Raw genomic sequence first — 20,096 nt, 5'->3', positions numbered from 1 at the left:
GGCAAAATACACAGTTACCATTGGGTGCTGTTGCAGTGGAATCCATATTTTATAAACCCTGTTTATATCGGTTGACGGGGTTTTAGTGCTCATTTTGGGAGTTTTAACCCACTATTTACATCCTATGAAATAAATAAATAGTTTGTAAAATTGAAAGTTAATAAATAATGTAGACACCCTTAAAACAAGAAAAGCATCAGGAGAGAACAGAAAAGATTGTCATACCACCACCTCTCAGATGTTTAGACTGAAAATGACCACATACGGCTTTATATATCATGGGGCACCCACACTGAGTATGTGGAGATTTTATGGTGGCAAACTTCATATATTCCCATCCCTTTCCCCTCCCTTTTTAGAAAAGTAAACACCTTTTTATTGCATTTGAATAATCTCCTGTAGTTTTTGCAGCTGAAACAGCAAGACACTGAGTTTGAGTTGATCCCAGATCTCATTAGCTGCCTTCCCCAGTAAAATGCAAACAGCGGCGTAGCTGGAGAAAGTCTGTCATCATTTGAAATGAACATTTATTGAATGATTCAACCATCTGTGCTTGACACAAAGAATCCAGTTCCACGTGTATTCACAACAGTTTCATTCATTTATGCTTGTAAAAGACAGGCTCAGTGCTTTGCAGGCAGCAGAAGAATCTGCTCTAGCAGTTTGTAAGCCTTGTTTGTACAATGGTTTGCTTTTCAAGAACTGCTTAAAAGCATAGTTTTCAAATGAGTAAAATGGATGTTCGGATGCATTTCCAGTCATGCACGTGGTATTCCCTTGTTCAGTGCAAGCCAGCAGTCCTGCACATTGCTTTCTTTGCTCATTTCTCCTGATACGACAGCAGTGCTCTGAAAGAGAGACTGTGAGAGATTGAAAAGAGGTTGTGAGGGTGTCACTGAGGGCCTCACCTACCCAGAGAACCCTTTCTGGCTTCTTTGGTCATTTTCCAGGAAGGGAGAGAACAGGAAAGAGGAAATATGAAAAGATAATATTTATGACACTGAGAAATGACAAAAAGGAAGTGGTGTGAGGGTCACAGGCTCAAAAGGATTAAGAAGGAGCTGGAGGGACTATGAGCAGAGCCCCTCAACAGCTCTCAGCACTTCCTAAAGGGTCAAAGGAACTGGGTATGCTGCCGAGGGGAGCTCTTCCCAGATACCTTCAGGGACTGAGGGTATAGAAGGGCTCCATAGTCACTGGGATTCCCATCCTCCTCCTGCTGCCCTCTGGTGAGCACCATCATGTCCAGGCCCAGAAGGACAAGGGGGTCCATGACTTGGTGGGACCTTGGCTGGGGACAACAATGAGAAAAGAGGAAGGGGAATTATTTCAAGGATGCATTTATACCTCAGGCTTAAAACAGTTAAACTGGAAGGTGAGTTTAGAAAACAGTGAACAGCCAGGAGCCAGGGAGGGAGTGAATTTACTATATCACTTGCCAACAAAGAAACTGCCTTCTGATAATCCAGAGCTTCCCTGTTTGTACTGCAGCCTTCCTTCAGTGAGACAGCAGAAGTGGCACTGGTGGCCAAGGTGTGTCATGGATATTGGTTTAGTGGGAGTTGCACACATTATTCCTTTGTTCTCACATCACTTTCCACTGAGATGGACACCGCCACCTATACTAATCTTACCCAGACAAGAGTGAAATTGGTTAGGTTTCCAGAAACTGAGAACATGTGATGACATCCTTAGTCCTGGTTGAGTGTCCTCACCACTGCATGAGGCTCCTTTTGCACCTTTCTTCCATGCAAACCATTGGACATCTTGGGTGGTAGTCCTCTGGCTACATGCTGATGTCTGTGTTGCAGTTCCCTGCTGAGTTAATCGCCCTCAGGTCCTTTTATAGTCAGAGCCAAATGCCTTTTTCAAACCATTAGTTTGTTTGGTTTTGGCCGCTTGAGATTCTCAGTTTCAGTAAAAGGCAAGACACAAAGTGGAAGAAATATTTACCCTCTAAAGTTCTTCTCTGGGATTCAGTACCAGTATTTCCTATTCCTCCTTCTCTGCCTGCTTCCACCCCACCTCCAAAGAACAGATCAGGTTTTCATCAGGACGAAACGTGCAAAATTAGGGAAATAGTAATTTAAAACATTATAATAACTTTTTATACTTGTCTTCATATTTGCACTGGTAAAGGCAAGCTGTTAATGTTTTTCCCCTTGTTTTCATTTTCCTTTGCCCCTTTGCAACTTTTGCCCTGATCTTTTTCATAGTTTCCCAATCCTTGGGGAATTTATAAATAACAAAAAGAAATTGATGGGAAAAAAAAAATGTTCTATGATGAAATGAATGTGATAAATGTGGAGAAAAAGAAATGAAATTTTAAAAAATCAAGAAAAGAGTTTATTCCCTCAAACCAGAAACAACTAGAAATAAGTTTTCAAATTTATTTCCATTCTCTAAGTCTCTCACTTTTCCTCACATAACTTCCATAAACTACTGATGACTAAATCAAACAAACTTATATATGTATGCCATGAGAATCCATTGCTGTATGCAATTCCTTTGCAGAGACTTTTATCTCTTCTACTGGCTGCTTAAAAACTTGAACCAGACAACAAGTTCTTAGGTTTCTGAACACCCTTGTCACCTTGTACCCACCACAGAGAGGATGTCCACGCTGACATGAATGGAGACTTGCCATGATGAATAATCACCCGTTACCCAGAGATTGCAGCTCCTGGTGTACTGCTTGTCCCAGGCATCATGACACTCCTATGCCTTTGAGATGCTGGTCCAGCCATATGGGTGCAGACTCTGCCAGACAGCAGGCAGCTCCATCTTGGAGTTGCTTCTGTCCCCAAATGATATGCAAAACAAATTCAATTTCCTGCTGCATTACTCCTGGTGGGACCTTACAAAGCATCCACAGCCTTCCTGAATCAGAGACCACTGACAGACCTATGGGTCTATCCACCACCTCTGTGCACTGTGTAATCTCATGTGCACCTTATTTCTCACCTGCAGCATTATCTGATTTACCAAGGTTACTGTGCAAATCTGTTCCCATAAAAGCTGCAGAGGAAGACTGAACAAAAACACGATGGCTTTCGCTGGTACCTCCAGCATGTGGGTGGTCCTGCAAGAGGTCATAGAGGGACTGCAGGGACCCACTGTTCTTTCCATCCACCCTTGCCTCTGCCCAAGGCAGCTCCAGATGGGTTTTCAATTGGTTCTGACCTTCATTTCTGAAAGAGATTATTACAAACTGCAGCAAAGACAGCTGAATTTAATAAATGTTCATCCAGATGAGTAAAGGCCGGACCATTCCCTCCATTACACAAACTGCTGTGACCTCCCTGCCTTGTCAAACCTGTCAACATGTGTCTGTCTGTAGGAGAAGTTGCACTCTCTGAATTACTTCTTGCTCGTTAACTGTCTGGCTGTCACCATGTACACTGCCTTTATGGCAGCAAGCATCCCATAGAAGAACAGAAGGGCTGGGTGAAATCTGTTATTTCATATGCCCAGAGGGTTTATTCCAAACTACCACCCTCCAATTTAGAAGTTCATCTAAGCTCTGTCCTAAGTGGCTTTTAGCTAAATTCACACCAATGGTTTGAGGTAAAGGGGCTCACGCAACTTTTCCAAGTGTCCCCGCTATGCTGCCTTGGCTTGTTCAGTGAGTGGCTGCTTTCTGGAATAAGAGTGGGCTGCATGCTGATGTTAAATAACACTCCCAACCTATCAAGGTGCTGTGAAAACATGACCCTCTTCTACACACCAGCAGCTGCCACCAAAACCTACAAAGATAAAGGCATTGATTTTGGGCATCTTCATTTGCCAGAGATCAAGGACGTGGGAAGACCAAAACATCCATATAGCTAGTACTTTGCTTTACTAGGATTAGGAGTTATTCCTGTGCTGCATTCAATCCCCTTGCTCAAAGCTCCTTTCTCCTGGTCTGTCTGCCCTACTGCAAGTCTCTTTCGTGGATAACGTTTCTGTTTAGAGGAACAGTTTGTGTTGAACTCGGTGCTGGCGAATGGCTGAAAGAATGTTACTAAAAGAGCTGCTGGTATAGTCACCCTGGCTTTAAACAGGGTTGCTGTCCTCTGCAAGTCCCCGAGATGTGATTAAAGAAGAGATGTAACTACAGCCCACAGATCAAACAGTTCCATGCAATTAATTTTAGTTATATTTCAGGAAAGTGTCAGCCTGCTGGCTAATTCAGTCTAAAAGCAGAGACGACAAATCAGACTAGACTTTCCCCCTCATTAATTTACTTGAGAAACAAGGACAGGAGATGAATGAGTGGAAGATTCCAGGTTTTCCTAAAGGGCTTGGTGCCAGACAAGGCTTGCTAGACATATGAAAGACCCTCAGTCTCCTGGGCCTTGTCCAGAAGCCACACACACTAAACACCACTGCCAGGCTTGGTGTCTGTGGCTTTGGCTGTGCTTGCAGGCTTTGACCATCATCCAGGGCTTGTTCTTACTGCTCCGTCCAGGCTGTGGGAACTAACCCATGACCTGAAACAGGCATCCTCTGGGAACGGGAGGCCATCAGACGAGAGGCGTGTGAGATTGGGAACAGTCCATTTGGTTACAGAGAGACGCTGGAACCAAATAGCAAGGAGTGTTTCCTCGTGGGAAGCAAGGGTCTTAGGGCACGTACCTTTATAACCATTCTGGAAAGAAAAGGTACAGCCTTGCCTGAGAAGTGCAGGCCCCCACTGAACTGTGGTGGCTGTGGGAGGGTCATTGCTTAGTACAACAAGTACAACACTGGGGATCACTGGCTGTTGCTGGAAGTGTTGAACCTTGATCCCCAGCCTTGCCAAAGCGGTGGCTAACCACCTTGGGCTGCCACCTTGGGCTGCCAGTTCTGTCCTGCTACAAGTGAAAACCAAAGAACCAGTAGCTCTAACCTTCATCAGTTTAGCAGTCAACAGTGAACTTTCCCTACAGCCTTGTATGCCGCTACACCCACAAAGTCCCCAAGGAGAACAAGGTCTAGTGAGGTGCAGTACCTCCCACTTTGCACATTGCTGAAATTTGTCCTTTTTTTAGAGGTTGCAGTCACTAAGCTGCACAGCCAGGCTCCCTTTTCCCAGTACTCCCTCTGTCTGGATTAGTTTGTCTCCAACTCTGTGCTGTTGTCAACAGATGAGGGTGTTGCTCAGCTTTCTGTGTACCTCAGCCATGATAATGAATTTCCAAAATATATTTCCAAATACATTTCCTTCCATTTTCACCAAGCCTTCTTGGTTCCTAGATTTCGTTAGTAGGTCTGAATTACCTTTGAGGCAGTATATTTGGACATGAAATGGTAAGGAGGGACTTTGTCCCACTCCATGCTTGGAGGTGATGGAGAGGCTCCAAATGGTCCCTCAAACACTTTTTTTTTGGAGCACTTCATTCTTAAAACACAGTCAAAAAATTCGAGTATATTAAAATCAAATATCAGATCTGCCAGACTTCTGCAGAGGCTAAACAGCTTTGTCCACAAAGGAAGGGTTGTGCAGTTATATTGACACTAATGGACAGTCCTTGGTCACAAGTGTAACCTAAATAAGCAAGACGGACACCAGTGTCAGGAGGAACCTGAAGAATGGAGATCTCAGCCCCAGGATGCAGTTTTCTGAATAATGGATTTACTCCAGAACAGTTTATCTGACCCTGCTGAGAGGATGAGTCACGCTGCCCAGTGGTGGTACGATTAATGTCTGCAGTGATGTCTCTTGAGGACCAGCTATCCTCAGCCTTTTCTCTCTCCCAGCTGGTAACTCAGGGTGTATGTTGGGTGAGGGAACCCAGACCTGGCTATCATCAGTGCAGAAACTCTACTGAGAGGAAGGAGACACCTGTAAATTGCCTAATTTATTTGAAATGGGAAGGTAAGGAAACATGAGATGAAGTGGGGGATCTCATCTGTTTTCTGCTCTGTGATTTCAACCAGAATCAGCTTGTCCTTCTTGTGGAGTTCAGGGCAACAAGCAATGGAGAGAATCCAATGGAGAGGTGTTGCCAACCTACTGCCTGTTTCTGTTTTTGGTCAGGCTGCTTATAGGAATCTAAACGGGAATGTGGGATCTAATACTAGAGGGTGAAGCTTGTCTCCTACAGCCTTGTTGTGCACCAGGTGAAGGTGCTGGAGAACATCACGATCTGGGATGATGAGGCAGAATAGAAGATCAGATTAGGATAATAGACAGCAAGAAGAAACACCAATGGGAACAGGCCCTTGAGACCTGACCAAGAGTGCGATGATGACCCCCTCTGAATGTGTCTCCTTCTTCTCTCCCTCTCTGCAGACCAGCGGATTGGGACATGTTTCTCTGCTCTGATCGGGGGCCGCTGTGCTGGGGACCTCCCTGGCCAGTACACCAAGATGCAGTGTTGCTGTGACTCAGGGCGTTGCTGGGCCATTGGTCAGACTCCAGAAATGTGCCCTGTCCGGGGATCTGGTAAGTGCAATGCAAAGGCTCTGCACCTTCTGCTGGTCCAACCTGTGGCTCTTTTGCCCTGCCCTAGTTATACCCCAGGGTTGCACAGACATGGTAAACCATCAACATAACACCCAGAGGAATGTTGCATGGGATGCTGGCTTCTGTGCCTGGGGTTCATCCGAAGGCAAGCCAGATGCCTTCAGCCAAGGCAAGAATTTATCCCTTTCCTTGTACCCCTTCAGCAGTTTTTGGCTCCCACCGTAATTGAACATTGGGGCTAAATACTAGTAAGACCACACATCAGGATGCCTTCAGAAGGCATAACACAGTAGCTATCTATATCTCCCTGCCTTTTTTCCTTCATCATCAGCAACCCCTCCTCTGAGAAGGATGGAGCTTTACAGCACCAGTCTGTCACCCTTCCGTGTCCTGTCCTTTCCTGCATGAAGGGAACCAGTGGTCCCACCTGCCCAATACACCCCAAGAGGCTATTGCCAAACACCCTGGCAAGCTGCCCCATCATCTGGTCTAGAGTGTACAGCATGAAAGCCCTCCTTCCCCATCTGCCCTGTTCCCAGCAGCATCCACCCTACCTGCCGTCTGCCTCTCCACCCCTCTGTCTCTGCTCTCTGCACTCTAGCGGAGGCAGCGGGGGGGTTTTAAGACGTTCTTGGAAAAGCACTAAGGCAGCTGGTTTGTTTCAGATGAGTACCGCAGGCTTTGCATTGAAGGACTCCCAGTCGTGCCAGGGTTCCCTGGGAGCTTTCCAGGAATTCCTGGATTTGGGCCCAATGGAGTTGGGCCGGGACTCAACGGACCTGGAGGCATCGGACCAAATGGGGCAAATGGACAAGGCGGGATCCCAGGTCTGCCTGGAATGGGCCCAGGAAGTTCAAGCATTGGTAATTAAAATTACTTCTTACTGTGCTGACCCAACTTGGCTGCCTGTCTCAGAACATACACAGCGTGTTTGCCTGTGTGCCGGCCCACTTCTCTGAGCTGTGCACACATGAGCAAACCACCAGTGCTCGTAGCCAGATACAAGATTTATTATGACATTGTGGAGGTGATGGGATGTGACACTAATGCTATGCAGAATGCTGAGCCCAGAAGCAGATCAAACAGCATCTCCTGGCAGAGCAAGGGAGCTGAAGCTGGCTCCAGTGCAGAATATCTTTCTAATTACCAAACAGGAATGAAGCTTTCACGTCACTGCTTCACTCTCTGCTTCCCCAAAACAGACTGTTTTTCCCACCACCTTGGACTCTTCTTATGTGCATCTCTGTATAGCTCCTGGCCGAGAGCTGAGGCCTGCAGAAGTGCACTGGATGACAATAAATATTGGTTCTCACCTTGCTTGCTGTGCAATCTTGTGGATGCCAGCCGGGTGAGGGCACACCTGGTAGCACAGCACTCTGCAGAGCGTTCTGAGGCAGCTCAGTTTGTGTCTGCAGCACCATGGTGGACTTACTGCTCCTCCTTCAAGGGGGCAGAAACGGGAAGGGAGCTGTAATATCTGTCTGATGTTGTCTCTGTGCTTTCCAGGAACTGCCACTTTAAATCAGACCATTGACATCTGCAAGCATTTCACTAACCTCTGCCTGAACGGACGCTGTATCCCCACCCCATCCAGCTACCGCTGTGAGTGCAACATGGGGTACAAGCAAGATGTGCGTGGAGAATGCATTGGTGAGTGGAATCTGCTTGACACACACACAGGTCGGCGCCCACCGTGCACCAGCCCCATGCAAGCTCCTGACATCACCTTAGGCTGCTGCCCCAACAACCCACATTCCAGACAGAGCTCCCTATGAGAGGCTGTAGTTGGGCTCGTGTCAGCTAGTGAAGCTGAAAGAAGACGGAAAGGATTTGTCTACCCAGCGATGGTGACAACTCTCCTTTGGTAGCCATAACATTGCCATTGGCTTAGCTGCTTGTCACTGCTTAGCAGATTCCCAAGACAATCTATATTCTCCCTCCTTTGCTCAGTGGGCAGAGCTTCCAAAAAGACATGAAAGAGGTCAAGCTTTCAGGTCTGCAGGCTTCAGATCCTTTTCTCCTCTAACTGTACTCTTTACGTGGTCATTATCACGTATTCAGGCCTGACTGGCTTTACCTTTCAACCAGCTCCAGCTTTCGGCTCCTCAATGCAGAATGTGACTGCTTTCATCCTTGCTGGCCATGCTGTCAATGGGTGCAGCAGCTCACAGAAGCCAGCATTTGTTGCCTTTCCTAGTAGCTGTGTGTGTGTTCCCTTGGTGTCTCATAGATATAAGCTTTTCTTCTTGCAGATGTGGATGAGTGCTCCAGCAGCCCCTGTGTGCACGGTGATTGTGTGAACACACCTGGCTCCTATCACTGCAAGTGCCATGAAGGCTTCCAGAGCACCCCTACAAAGCAGGCTTGCATTGGTATGTCTTTTCTGTCCCTGCCTTTTGGGGGAGACACTGTGTGCTACACCAATTTCAGCAGGATTATCAAAGAGTTAAGAGTTAAGTGTCTCTGACACACTTAGTAGTAAGCCTGTCCATGTAGTAAGCCTGTCCATGGCTTTTTGTATGAAATTTTTTGCTGCCTACTATGGGCTTGAACAGGCATAGGATTGTTTCAGATACAAGGGGAGCCCTAGGGCAGGAAATCAACCAGGACATCATCAAAGTCCTGAGATCCCAGAGCTCTAAAATCTCAAAACTAGTGCCGCTCCCAGAGCACACAGAGAGCTTTTCATGCATTTCCACCTCTTGCAGTTTGCACAGAGGAGAAGACTGTCATCCTGGAACAGAATACACTGTGAAAGACTGAGAGCACTTTTCTGGGTTTCTCATGGAGCAGATTAAGCTGGAAGTGCTCCTCATTCCACCTGCCGCTGATTTCCTATATTTATTTCCCTGCCAGATATTGACGAGTGCATCATGAATGGAGTGATGTGCAGGAATGGACGCTGTGTTAATACTGATGGCAGCTTTCAGTGCATCTGCAATGCTGGCTTTGAAATCACCCCTGATGGCAAGAACTGCGTTGGTAAGCTATTTCGCGATACGTCATCATCCATCACCTTGGGGAAGTTGGAGCTGAGCTGAGACTATATCCTGCCTGGGGGATACTTTAGTCTGTGCTGATCTGCCTTCATCCTGGATAGACGCTGCTATGGCAGAGTGTATCTTGAGTGGGTATCTCTTGGGAGGAGAGGAGAGCAGAGCAGAGCAGAGGTATGGAAGCAGGATATTCTCTATCACCTTGAGAGCAGCTAAGGTACAAGTCCTACTGCAAACTGGACCAGCTGACTGAGGTACAGGACAGTTCTTAACAGGAGTAGCAGAGGGAACTCTAGCTGAGGATTAGCATCTACTCTCGTAAGAAGCATTTTGACTACAGGATTGGTGACATGAGTGTCTGAGCACAGAAGAGTCCTGCTGCAGCTCTCAGACTCTGTTCATTTTTTCTGCTTGTCCTCCTTAGATCATGATGAATGTGCCACGACCAATATGTGCCTCAATGGGATGTGTATCAATGAAGATGGCAGCTTCAAATGTATCTGCAAGCCAGGTTTTGTGCTGGCTCCCAATGGACGCTACTGTGTTGGTGAGTAGGTCTCTGAGCTTGGCCTCTGCCCTCTTCCCAGCCTGCCACCCGTGTTTTGGGGGACTTGCAATGAGTCTGAGGCCAAGGGAAGCTAAGAAAAAGCAAATCTGGTTCCAGGCATCTTCTGCTCTGCTGCCAGAAATTCTTCCCTAACAACAGAGTGGGCACAAGGGAAAATGTTGTTGCACCTCAACTATTTTGGTGCAAATTTGAGCTTAAATCCTCTTTCCACATGAGGTTAACTAGGGCTGTGAAGCTCTGTATGGCTTACACAATGTTAGCTGGAAGCCATTATCTCCATGGCTTCCCCATTCTCTACAGTATCTTCCACCAGGGTTCGTGTGTCACCTCCCAAAGTCAGGAAATTTAGGGTGTGAAGGCAGAGTGGAGAAAGGAAGAAGAGGAGAATGTAGCACTCCTCTAAGATACTGCTGTGACACAAGGTGAAATCTCTGTCTCACTGCTCCATTAACATAGCAGAGTCCAGACCCTGCTGCTCTGAGAAGGGATTCATTCTCAGGAGACTGAAGACGTCCAGATCCCTATTCCTTTCCCTGAATCATCATCAGAGCCTGGCAGAACATTATGCTAAAGCATCATAATAACACTAATAAGCTAATGCAATAAGCTAAAGCCCCTTTTTGTGTTCTCCTGCCCATGGGTAGCTTAACAGCCAGTTTGTGCTTCCTCTTCCAGACATCGACGAGTGTGAGACACCAGGAATCTGTATGAATGGCTGGTGCATAAACACAGAGGGCTCCTTCCGATGTGAATGCCTTGGAGGCCTGGCTATTGGGGTGGATGGACGAGTCTGTGTGGACACCCACATGCGCAGCACCTGTTACGGAGGCATTAAAAAGGGCACGTGTGCGCGGCCCTTTCCAGGAGCAGTCACAAAGTCTGAGTGCTGCTGTGCTAACCCAGATCATGGCTTTGGAGAGCCCTGCCAACCCTGTCCTGCCAAAAACTCCGGTGAGCTCCTCTTCCCTCTGGGTTTGCAAAAGCCAAGAAGGTGCTCAGAGATGTTCTGGGTCTGTGACAGGTTCTTCACAAGATGGCCTAGACAGATTGGCAATGGTATGGAGAAGCCATGGGCAGGGGTAAGGGGTGTAACCTTGCAGTCAACAAAATCAGGTTGAATCAACAAGAGAATCTGATGCTGATCTCATTGCAGAGATTCTCACAGTTTTGGACTATTAGCTGGGAGTATCAGCTCTAAAATATACATTGCCTAAGTGTAAACAGACACTGCTTGGAAGCCCACAAATGCCATTCTAACAAACAGACAATAAATCCCAGATTAATGCCACTGTACTTGAACTGTCCAGAAAAGATAATGGCTCTGTTGTGCTTTCTCCACAGCTGAATTCCAGGCACTCTGCAGCAGCGGCATTGGAATAACAGCTGATGGCAGAGGTACATGCATCCCAAATACTATTTTCTAGATAGACGCATCTAAAGTCATTCTCAGCTCTTTCTTTCATCTGCCTTTAACTGAGTGTGCATACATCTGTGTGACTGTGGGAGCGTGTGCCATAAGGGACTCAGCGCTGTGGAGGAGCGTTAAAACATTATGCCTGTGATGTGAGAGCACTTTGTGAGTAAGCTCGGGGGAGACTGCATAGCCTGGGTGGTTGTGAGTGCAAGAACATATTGCTGTGTTAGTGAGTGTCTGTGGGTGGACATGGGCTTGGGCACAAGGGGATAGGGGTGTACTATGTCTTTTCTCCTTCCTACAAAACCTTGTATTAATATTAAGCAAACAACCATGCATATTGATTCAAGTAGTTTATTTCTGGCACCCTGCAGCAACTCCACTTCTGGGGATGTGAACACAGAGTTTAGTTTTATGCACTGCTTTGATAGGAGTGAAGAGTGTGACCAGTTGCATCCTCTTGCTTATTTCCCTCCTCTGTCCTCCAGCTCCTAGGTTGCAGGAGAAGATGGTTCACAGTCTTCCAAGGAGAGGGAGGTGATAAGTGCATGTTGTGCTGCATGAGACATGCTGCCAAGGGACTGCTTTGAATTAGACAGCTGTGCAAGACGTCAGGCAGGCAGCTACACTGCCAGCCCTGGGCAGTGCTTGGATTAGCAGGAAGAACACAAAGCAGCCAGCTAACTATGGTCTTTCAAAACTTTCCAAATGGGAATGAGCCAGAGGCAAAATGCTGGTGGCTTCTTGGGCTTCCTTCCAGGGTACCATTTCTTGGCCGAAATCAGTCTCGGGCTGATGATAAGATGCTTTCTAGCAAGATATTAATGTCAGGCATGCTTTGGTCAGCCCAGAACTGCCTGCAGCCAGGGCTATTTACACTCAGCACCTCTCCAGGGTTGCAGTTCCCTGGGGATGTAACTGAACTCCGACTGCATGGAGACAAAGGCCAGCAATGTCTGGAAAGCCCTAGCCTGGGCTGCTTGCCACCTGGCACTATGGCACTGCGAGGACACTGCTGTACAAATGAAAATGTGCCTTGTTCTGTGGGGAGGCTGTTTCTTGCCATGATAATATCTTTTTGCCCAGCCACGAGAGGTTTGCTCCAAAAAGGGCAGTGAAGTGATATCAGCACAAAGCAGGAGGAGTTGTCCACATGGCTGCCACCCCTCTGTGTTGCTCTCCTCACGTTCTTGGTTCTGTTGACATGGAGCACTCTCCTCTTTAAGGACAGAACTCCCAGTATGGGTCGGTGATGGCAGGGACACCCACATCTCTGACTGCCAGACCTCCTGCAGGCCTGAGTTCACCCACCATGCACATGGATAGCAGTGCCCTGTGATACCCACTGCACATCATTGCAGAGTGGTCCCAAAATCTCTCAGGCTGGGATAGATTTGGCCAAGGCAATTTGCAAGTCTTTGAAGCTGAGGTTTTGACATCCCATGGGCTCCTTGTCCCATGGCCTTGCCCTCACCTGAACACTCCCCTCCTTCCCTGCCCTGCCATCACCACACAGGGCCTTAGGTCCTCACATCTCTCGTTCCAGGGTGCCAAGCTGTTCTCAAACAGTTCTTTATGTCAAATAATAGGAAAAGGAAATTCACTTTGGCCTGACCAGGACTTCTTCCAGCCTGGTGGCTGTGTGGTCAGTGAGTCTGTGCAAGTCTGGGGACCATGGCTAGTCCAGGGGCCACAGGGATTCAGTGCCATTGGAAGGGCTTTGCTGTGACCATCTAGCCATGGGCATGACCCTTTTGCCAGTCCAACTGCCCACAGGATGCTCTCCATCATGTCTGGGTGCTCTTTCCCTGTTTTACCTCTAGCTATGGTCCCCTGAAGTAGGGCTATATGTGCACAGGTAGGTCGTCCATCACACTCTGTGTTTACACCAGTTGTCCCCAGCATCTTGCTCAGAGCACCTTCCGCCTTCTTGCCTATTGAAAGAGGCAGGACAATTAAGCAGTCTGACCTGAGTATGTGGGAGACAGGCACTGTCAGTAGACTCAAGAAGATAACAGAAGAACCTGAGAGCCCTCCATGTGGTAATGAGTCTGCAGTCATCTCAACTTGTCCAGTTCTCTGCTCCTGAGGTCAGAGCCCCGTGCCATATCAGCTATGTATCCCCAGCTCCAAAGCACTGGGAATAAAGTGGTGAGGCTCCCCAGAGCTTACTAGATTATACCAAGAGGGTAGGTGGGACAAGGAGAGAAATCTGCAGAGGGGTGCCCTAGCTGGCTACTGACATCAAGAAGCAATGAAGAATTAGAGTATGGAATATTTCTTTGTCTGTGGTTGGCCATGATCCATCTAATTTGACTTCCTTCTCTGTGCAGACATCAATGAATGTGCCCTTAACCCAGACATCTGCCCCAACGGCATGTGTGAGAACCTGCGTGGGAGCTACCGCTGCATCTGCAACCTGGGCTATGAGTCAGATCCCACGGGCAAGAACTGTGTGGGTGAGTTCAGGGCAGCCCAAGCCCAGTCTGTCATAACAAAGCAGTGTGGCATAGTCCAGTGGTAGTAGGGAGGGGGTTCACATGCAGCATATGATGTCTTTTTGCGTCAACTACCTTCTGGTTTTATCCGTAGACCTGAATGTGTTTGCTTACACGTCAGGCCTTGTACAGTATTGATCTGGGTAAAAAGGAGCATTTCTATGCCTCTCAGGCTGTTGGAGTGCTGTAGGGCTGGCAAACTGACAGAATGGACTCTGGTGTTGAAGCTCAGAAACCCTATCTTTTTCACAGATGTTGATGAATGTACTGTCAATCGTTTGCTGTGTGACAACGGACTGTGCCGCAACACACCTGGCAGCTACACCTGCACCTGCCCCAAGGGCTTTGTCTTCAGGACTGAGACAGATACCTGTGAAGGTAATGTGACTCTTAAGACAACAGAGAGCATCTTTGCAAGTTATAAAGAGTGAGCTATGTCTTGTCATCCTGCCTGAAATAAGCTGAGTTTAACGTGCCTTTGGTTCTCTTTTGCCCAGAGTGGTTTGAGCTGGAGCAGGGCCAGGTTTGGGGATTTTTTTTTTTCCAGAGGGAATTTCATTCAAAATAGTGGACATACAAACCCCAAAACGTCTGAGCTTTTCAGTGACTGAAAACCAGAACAATTTCCTCCAGGCTCCCAAAATTGTAGCTAGAACCTGACCAAAATTACAAATTTGGGGTATTTGATTGAAAGCTTATAGTTTGTACTAGGAGAGATTTGTTTGCTGACCACAAAGCCCCAAAACACTGGCACTTTATGCATCTGTTTAGACAAAACCCTCGTTGTCTGTAAAGAATGTGATAAAAGGCAAATGCCATGAAGCCTCACATCTGGTGCAGACAAACACATAAAGGCCATGGTCAACATTGTGGCTTCTCCCTCTAAGCCAGCAGCATCCCTGAGTGAGTGAGTCCATCATTCAGGATTAAAAGGAGGACAGGGACAGGGGACATTACAGCAGCAGTCTGCTACAGGCCACCTGATCAAGAAGACCAAGCAGATAAGGCCCTCTACGGGCAGATAGAAGCAGCCTCTCACTCACAAGCCCTAGTCCTCATAGGGGACTTGAACCACCCCGATACCCGCTGGAAGGACAGCCCAGCAGGGAGTAGGCAGTCCAGGAGGTTCCTGGAATGCACTGATGATAACTTCCTTCTTCAAGTGACAGAGGAGCCACCAAGGAGAGGTGCTATGCCGGATCTCATTCTCACCAACAAGTTGGGGCTGGTGGGGAATGTGGAACAAGGGGCAGCCTTGGCTGCAGTGCCCATGAAATGGTGCAGTTTTGCATATTGAGGGCAGCAAGGAGGGAGCACAGAAAGTTTAGTACCCTGGACTTTGGCCTCTTCAGGGATCTGTTTGGTAAGGTAATATGGGACAAAGCCCTGGAGGAAAGAAAGGCCCAAGAAAGCTGTTTGATATTCAAGGATCACCTCCTTCAAACTCGGGAGCTATGCATCCCAACAAAGAGGACGTTGGGCAAAAATGCCAGGCAGCCTGCATGGATGAACAAGGAGCTCCTGGCCAAATTGAAACAGAAAACTAGGCCTACAGAGAGCAGAAGCAAGGACAGATAGCATGGGAGAGGTGCATAGACGTTGCTTGAGCAGCCAGGGATCAGATTAGGAAAGCCAAAGCCCCACAATTTCCCATTAGTTTCATTGCCTAGCCTCAATCCATCCATCGCTTCCCTCAACACTGAAGAAGCTCACTAATTTCAGTGTCTTATGTCAGGGCCTATCCATCTTGAAATGGCGCATACTTGGAGTTGTACATGCAGGATTCTTACGGCCTGGACTGGTGAACCTCTGAGCAGCTGAAAATTTCCCTTCTTCATTTTCTTTGCTTCTTGTCTCCCCTAGTCCCTGACCCAGAAGACTGCGTCCCACAGCACTTACTCCCTTTCTTTCTGCAGATATCAATGAGTGCACCTCTAATCCTTGCGTGAATGGTGTCTGCAGGAACAATGCTGGCTCCTTTGCTTGTGAGTGCTCCCCAGGCAGCAAGCTGGACCCCAGTGGCACCATCTGTGTGGGTAAGGATATGGCCTTCTGGAGGCAACTCCAGGACACTGATATCAGCACTGCCTTGCAGAAGTCCTTGCTGTTCACCTGAAGCAAGTCCTGTGATCCTGGCCCAGGGGTGGATATTGTTGGAGGCCTTTCTTTCTTATCTTGTGTTTCCTTATTGTTAATTGTATCAATTAACATCTCTTATGCATCCAGGAAACCCGAAATGCTGACACTTCAGACAGTGCTCTGGGCATTGTATCAGACAGAAATCCTTAACTGTGCTGCAGCAAGACAAAGCACAGGCATGGGGCCCAGGGGGACCCTACAGTTCATGATGGTGTATTTTCACTCACCAGATAGATTTTTAGTGTGCTGAGATTAAGGCACATCAAGATGAAGTAGAACCCTTCTCATCAAGATGATGAGAAGGTACTCACTTCCTAGATGGTCAGGGCCTTGCACGGTGTTGGTGTATAGCAACCTGGCGCAGCTATGCAGAAGGGACTCTTTCTATCCAGAAGAGGAGCAGGCTGAGAATAGAAAAAGGGTAGGACACAGAACTGGTGCAATAGTAGTTGTATCAGAGAGCACAGAAATGCTGCTCCACAGCATAGAAGTGGGACACGGCTCTAAGGAACAGCAGTTTGGGTCCATGCTAAAAGTGCTTGGCCCCATGTCTGATAAATAATGTAGAGACAGAAAGCAATAGTCACACTGCAGCTTAAGGATAATTTCTCCTACCTGCTTCCTGTGAAAGGCTGGCTGTTATGAAGTCGGGAACCTTAGCCAAGGAGCAGCTCTTGACTCAAAGCCTTGCCTTTGTCCCTACAGACAGCATGAAAGGGACATGCTGGTTGAACATCCAGGATGGGCGTTGCGAGGTGAACATCAACGGGGCCACGCTGAAATCAGAGTGCTGTGCAACACTGGGAGCAGCATGGGGCAGCCCCTGTGAGCGCTGTGAGATTGGTAAGGTTCTTCTTGGCAAACAAATCATGAAGGTAGGATGCAGCCCATTTATCTGCTAATATTCCTCTGTTTTCCTGTTTTCTTGCAGATACTGCCTGTCCCCGGGGCTATGCCAGGATGAAGGGGGTCACATGTGAAGGTAAAGTGTTGCAGGACACAGAAGACTTTTTAAATTGGGAACATAGTCATTGTTTATTTGTTGTTTTTCTGCATCTTTGAGTTTGGATACAGCTGGTTGGAGTCTCATACTTTCTGTATTATTTCGTGCTTTCTTGCTTTGGCATCTGCCCTGCAGACAGGGTGCTCTGAATAGAGGCTGTTCACTGGTGTGTAGCACCAGTATGTGGACACACAGCAGTTATCTTTATGCGTCCTGGTGCTGCTCTGTCAGCACTGTGCCAGCTACGGGCCTGTGCAACAGGACCACCTTCTCTGTCTGTTCCTCTCTGAAAAGGCTTCATGATGCAAGCTCCTTGCAAAAGTGTCTGGGTATGGCAGTGCCTGTGCCTGCAGCATGTTTTTCAGTGTGACAGCCTTCCAGTGTTAGCCAGGTGGGCAGCTCTGGGCTCTTTCCAGCTTCTCCAGGGGCTCCTTGAAGCCATACTGGGCCCGATTATGTGCCACCCTCATGCGTGCCTCTTGCTTTCCTGCCAACAGATGTAAATGAGTGTGATGTCTTCCCTGGTGTCTGTCCAAATGGCCGCTGTGTAAACACCGCCGGCTCCTTTCGGTGTGAGTGTCCAGAAGGGCTGACCCTCGATGGCACCGCTAGGACATGTGTGGGTAAGAACACCTCATCTGGCCCATCTGACCAAGCCCTCTGATGTCTGTTCAGCCATCTCCACATAGGTCCAACCATCCCATACCCAAACACATGCCATCAATCAATCCCCAAGGCTGCTGCTGTCTGAAGTATGTAAAACTTGTTAGGAGCAGCCAAAGCAAGCAGCCCAGTCAAGGCAAATGTGCCACAGCTTCATGTCCCCACGTCCAGCCAGTAATGCAATTGTTGTCCTTGCGTGGATATCGGGTAGCCAATTCTGCGTGCTATGTTTTCTAAGGTCCACTGCTTCTGTTCATCACTGGCGGTTACAGTGATTAGTCTCTAAGCAGATAACCTAACAATAAAGGTTAATGACCCTGCCCAGGAGCCCTAAAGCAATTCCTGGCTGCTTTCTGGGCACATCATGAAAAACGTGTGCCCTTCATAGGGTCATCTGCACTACTAGCTCCTCCAAAGAGGGACTGTTTTCTGGCCATGGTGCCAACAGTCACAAGCCAGCCATGGCCATATCAATAATCCTTAATATCACCCCAAACGAGGTGGCCATTTAACCAAACGGCCCATACCTGGGCATTGTTTGAAGGATGCTTTCTGGTCCCAGCCAAAGCTGTTCTAAGGACAATGCTAACTATGGCACAAGGCTGATGTCCCAGAAAAAGATACCTCCAGCCTTTCCAGAAGTCAGATGCTGCAGGGAGGAACTCATCTCTGCTCTCTCACCAGATGTGCGTGTGGAACAGTGCTACATGAAGTGGGATGAAGATGAGTGCACGGAGCCTCTGCCGGGCAAGTACCGGATTGACATGTGCTGCTGCTCCGTGGGCTCAGCCTGGGGCATCGATTGTGAAGAATGTCCCAAGGTTGGCTCTAACGAGTACAAGGCCATCTGCCCAAGGGGACCTGGCTTTGCCAACCGAGGAGATGTGCTTTCTGGCAGACCCTTCTACAAAGGTGAGAAGAAAGAGGGGAGTGCCTAATCATGGGCTGTGCTCAGCCTATCTCAGCTACAGCCCAAGGAACCTGGTTCTGGGGCCCTACATTCATTGCAGACATCCCTGTCCTGAAACACTGCTGTTTAACCTTCCCCTACAGATGTGAATGAATGTAAGGTCTTCTCTGGCCTGTGCACTCATGGGACCTGTCGAAACACCATTGGCAGTTTCAGATGTCTCTGTGGCAGTGGCTTTGCTCTGGATGCTGAGGAAAGGAACTGTACAGGTAAGGGAAAAACAATGTTCCTCTGAACCACTCGTGCCCATCCCACTGCCTTGTGGGATGCTTAGCATTATGGTGGCACCCAGAGGAGTCATGGCAATTATCTTAGGGATGTTCAGAGAAGCAAAGGGAAGGGTCACAAACAGTTTGTGACCCTGCTGCAGCTTGTGGTAGGAAGGATCAGTCCTGCACCAGAGGGAGGCAGCCCAGTGCCAGCTGTTGTGCTTTGTAGCTTGTCCTGCCACCACTAGCTGCTCTTCATCCCCCACAGATATCGACGAGTGCCGCATCTCACCAGACCTGTGTGGCCATGGCACCTGTGTCAACACGCCGGGCAGCTTCGAGTGTGAGTGCTTTGAAGGCTACGAGAGCGGCTTCATGATGATGAAGAACTGCATGGGTAAGGGCTTATCTCTAGTGCAGAGCAGCACCCTTACTGTTTTTCCCTGGGGAAGAGAGGCTCTGGTACCAGATCTGAGATATGGTCTCGTTCCAAGCTGCTGTCTGTATGTCTGGTTGTCCAGCTACCTGTCTGTCTCATTCTTCTGGCTGCACCTGGGCACTGCTGATTACACAACACAGGACCTGGGCCTGCAGAGATGCTGTGAGAAGTTTATTAGCTCTCTGTTCCCTGGTATCAAGCCGAACTCCTACATTGGCATCTAGGTGCATTGCAGGAGTCCTGATGCTGAGGAGATGCCTGACAGTGTTCTCTCCAGGGCAGTGAGTCTTCTACCTTGGTTTGGTTGCAAAGGCAGAACTGTGCTGAATGGCAGTACTTGTAGAGAGGAAGGGCTCTGTGTGAAGGGCTGAGAGTGCCATAGATCTTCCTGGGAGGACAGCAAAATGTATATAAATTGAAGTCAGAGGTTCATGAGGCACAGCACAGGCTCTCTGCGCATCAGTCCTGCATGTCAGCTTCAAGGGAAGTTACCAAGTTTTATTAGCAATGCTACAGGCAATTTCTCCACCAGACCTTTCCACATCCACTTATGAACCTCTTGTCTAATTATATTTTGATCAGCTGCCTGCTGATCCTATCTACCTCCACAGCTTCCTGGGGCTGCTTAAGCTAGAAGGTCACTAGGATTATTTGCTTTTAACCAATTGAAATGATCCATTCTACTTTCACCAAAGGCACCCTTCTTGTATGGAAGCATATAGTAAACAGTTGTTCTAAATTCAGCATAGACACTGCTTTGCTGA

The 20,096-nt window shown here is 48.0% G+C and overlaps 1 protein-coding gene across 2 annotated transcripts in view; it reads left to right on the top strand.

The window, feature by feature from the left end:
• The window catches only part of FBN3 (fibrillin 3), a 115,618-nt gene that overhangs the window by 66,202 nt on the left and 29,320 nt on the right, over positions 1-20,096 (top strand). For both annotated transcript variants that reach the window (XM_032203657.1, XM_032203658.1), the window contains 17 exons: positions 6,260-6,412; positions 7,099-7,296; positions 7,940-8,083; positions 8,686-8,805; positions 9,290-9,415; positions 9,854-9,976; positions 10,673-10,948; positions 11,339-11,392; positions 13,745-13,870; positions 14,162-14,287; positions 15,826-15,945; positions 16,754-16,891; positions 16,980-17,030; positions 17,549-17,674; positions 18,399-18,626; positions 18,768-18,893; positions 19,162-19,290. In XM_032203657.1, the coding sequence (XP_032059548.1) occupies positions 6,260-6,412; positions 7,099-7,296; positions 7,940-8,083; positions 8,686-8,805; positions 9,290-9,415; positions 9,854-9,976; positions 10,673-10,948; positions 11,339-11,392; positions 13,745-13,870; positions 14,162-14,287; positions 15,826-15,945; positions 16,754-16,891; positions 16,980-17,030; positions 17,549-17,674; positions 18,399-18,626; positions 18,768-18,893; positions 19,162-19,290 (2,364 nt within the window). The remainder of the gene's footprint in view (positions 1-6,259; positions 6,413-7,098; positions 7,297-7,939; positions 8,084-8,685; positions 8,806-9,289; positions 9,416-9,853; positions 9,977-10,672; positions 10,949-11,338; positions 11,393-13,744; positions 13,871-14,161; positions 14,288-15,825; positions 15,946-16,753; positions 16,892-16,979; positions 17,031-17,548; positions 17,675-18,398; positions 18,627-18,767; positions 18,894-19,161; positions 19,291-20,096) is intronic.

The sequence above is a fragment of the Aythya fuligula genome, chromosome 26 (assembly GCF_009819795.1).
Source record: "Aythya fuligula isolate bAytFul2 chromosome 26, bAytFul2.pri, whole genome shotgun sequence".
In the NCBI taxonomy this organism is placed as follows: domain Eukaryota; kingdom Metazoa; phylum Chordata; class Aves; order Anseriformes; family Anatidae; genus Aythya; species Aythya fuligula.
This window is presented reverse-complemented; position numbering and strand designations above follow the sequence as displayed.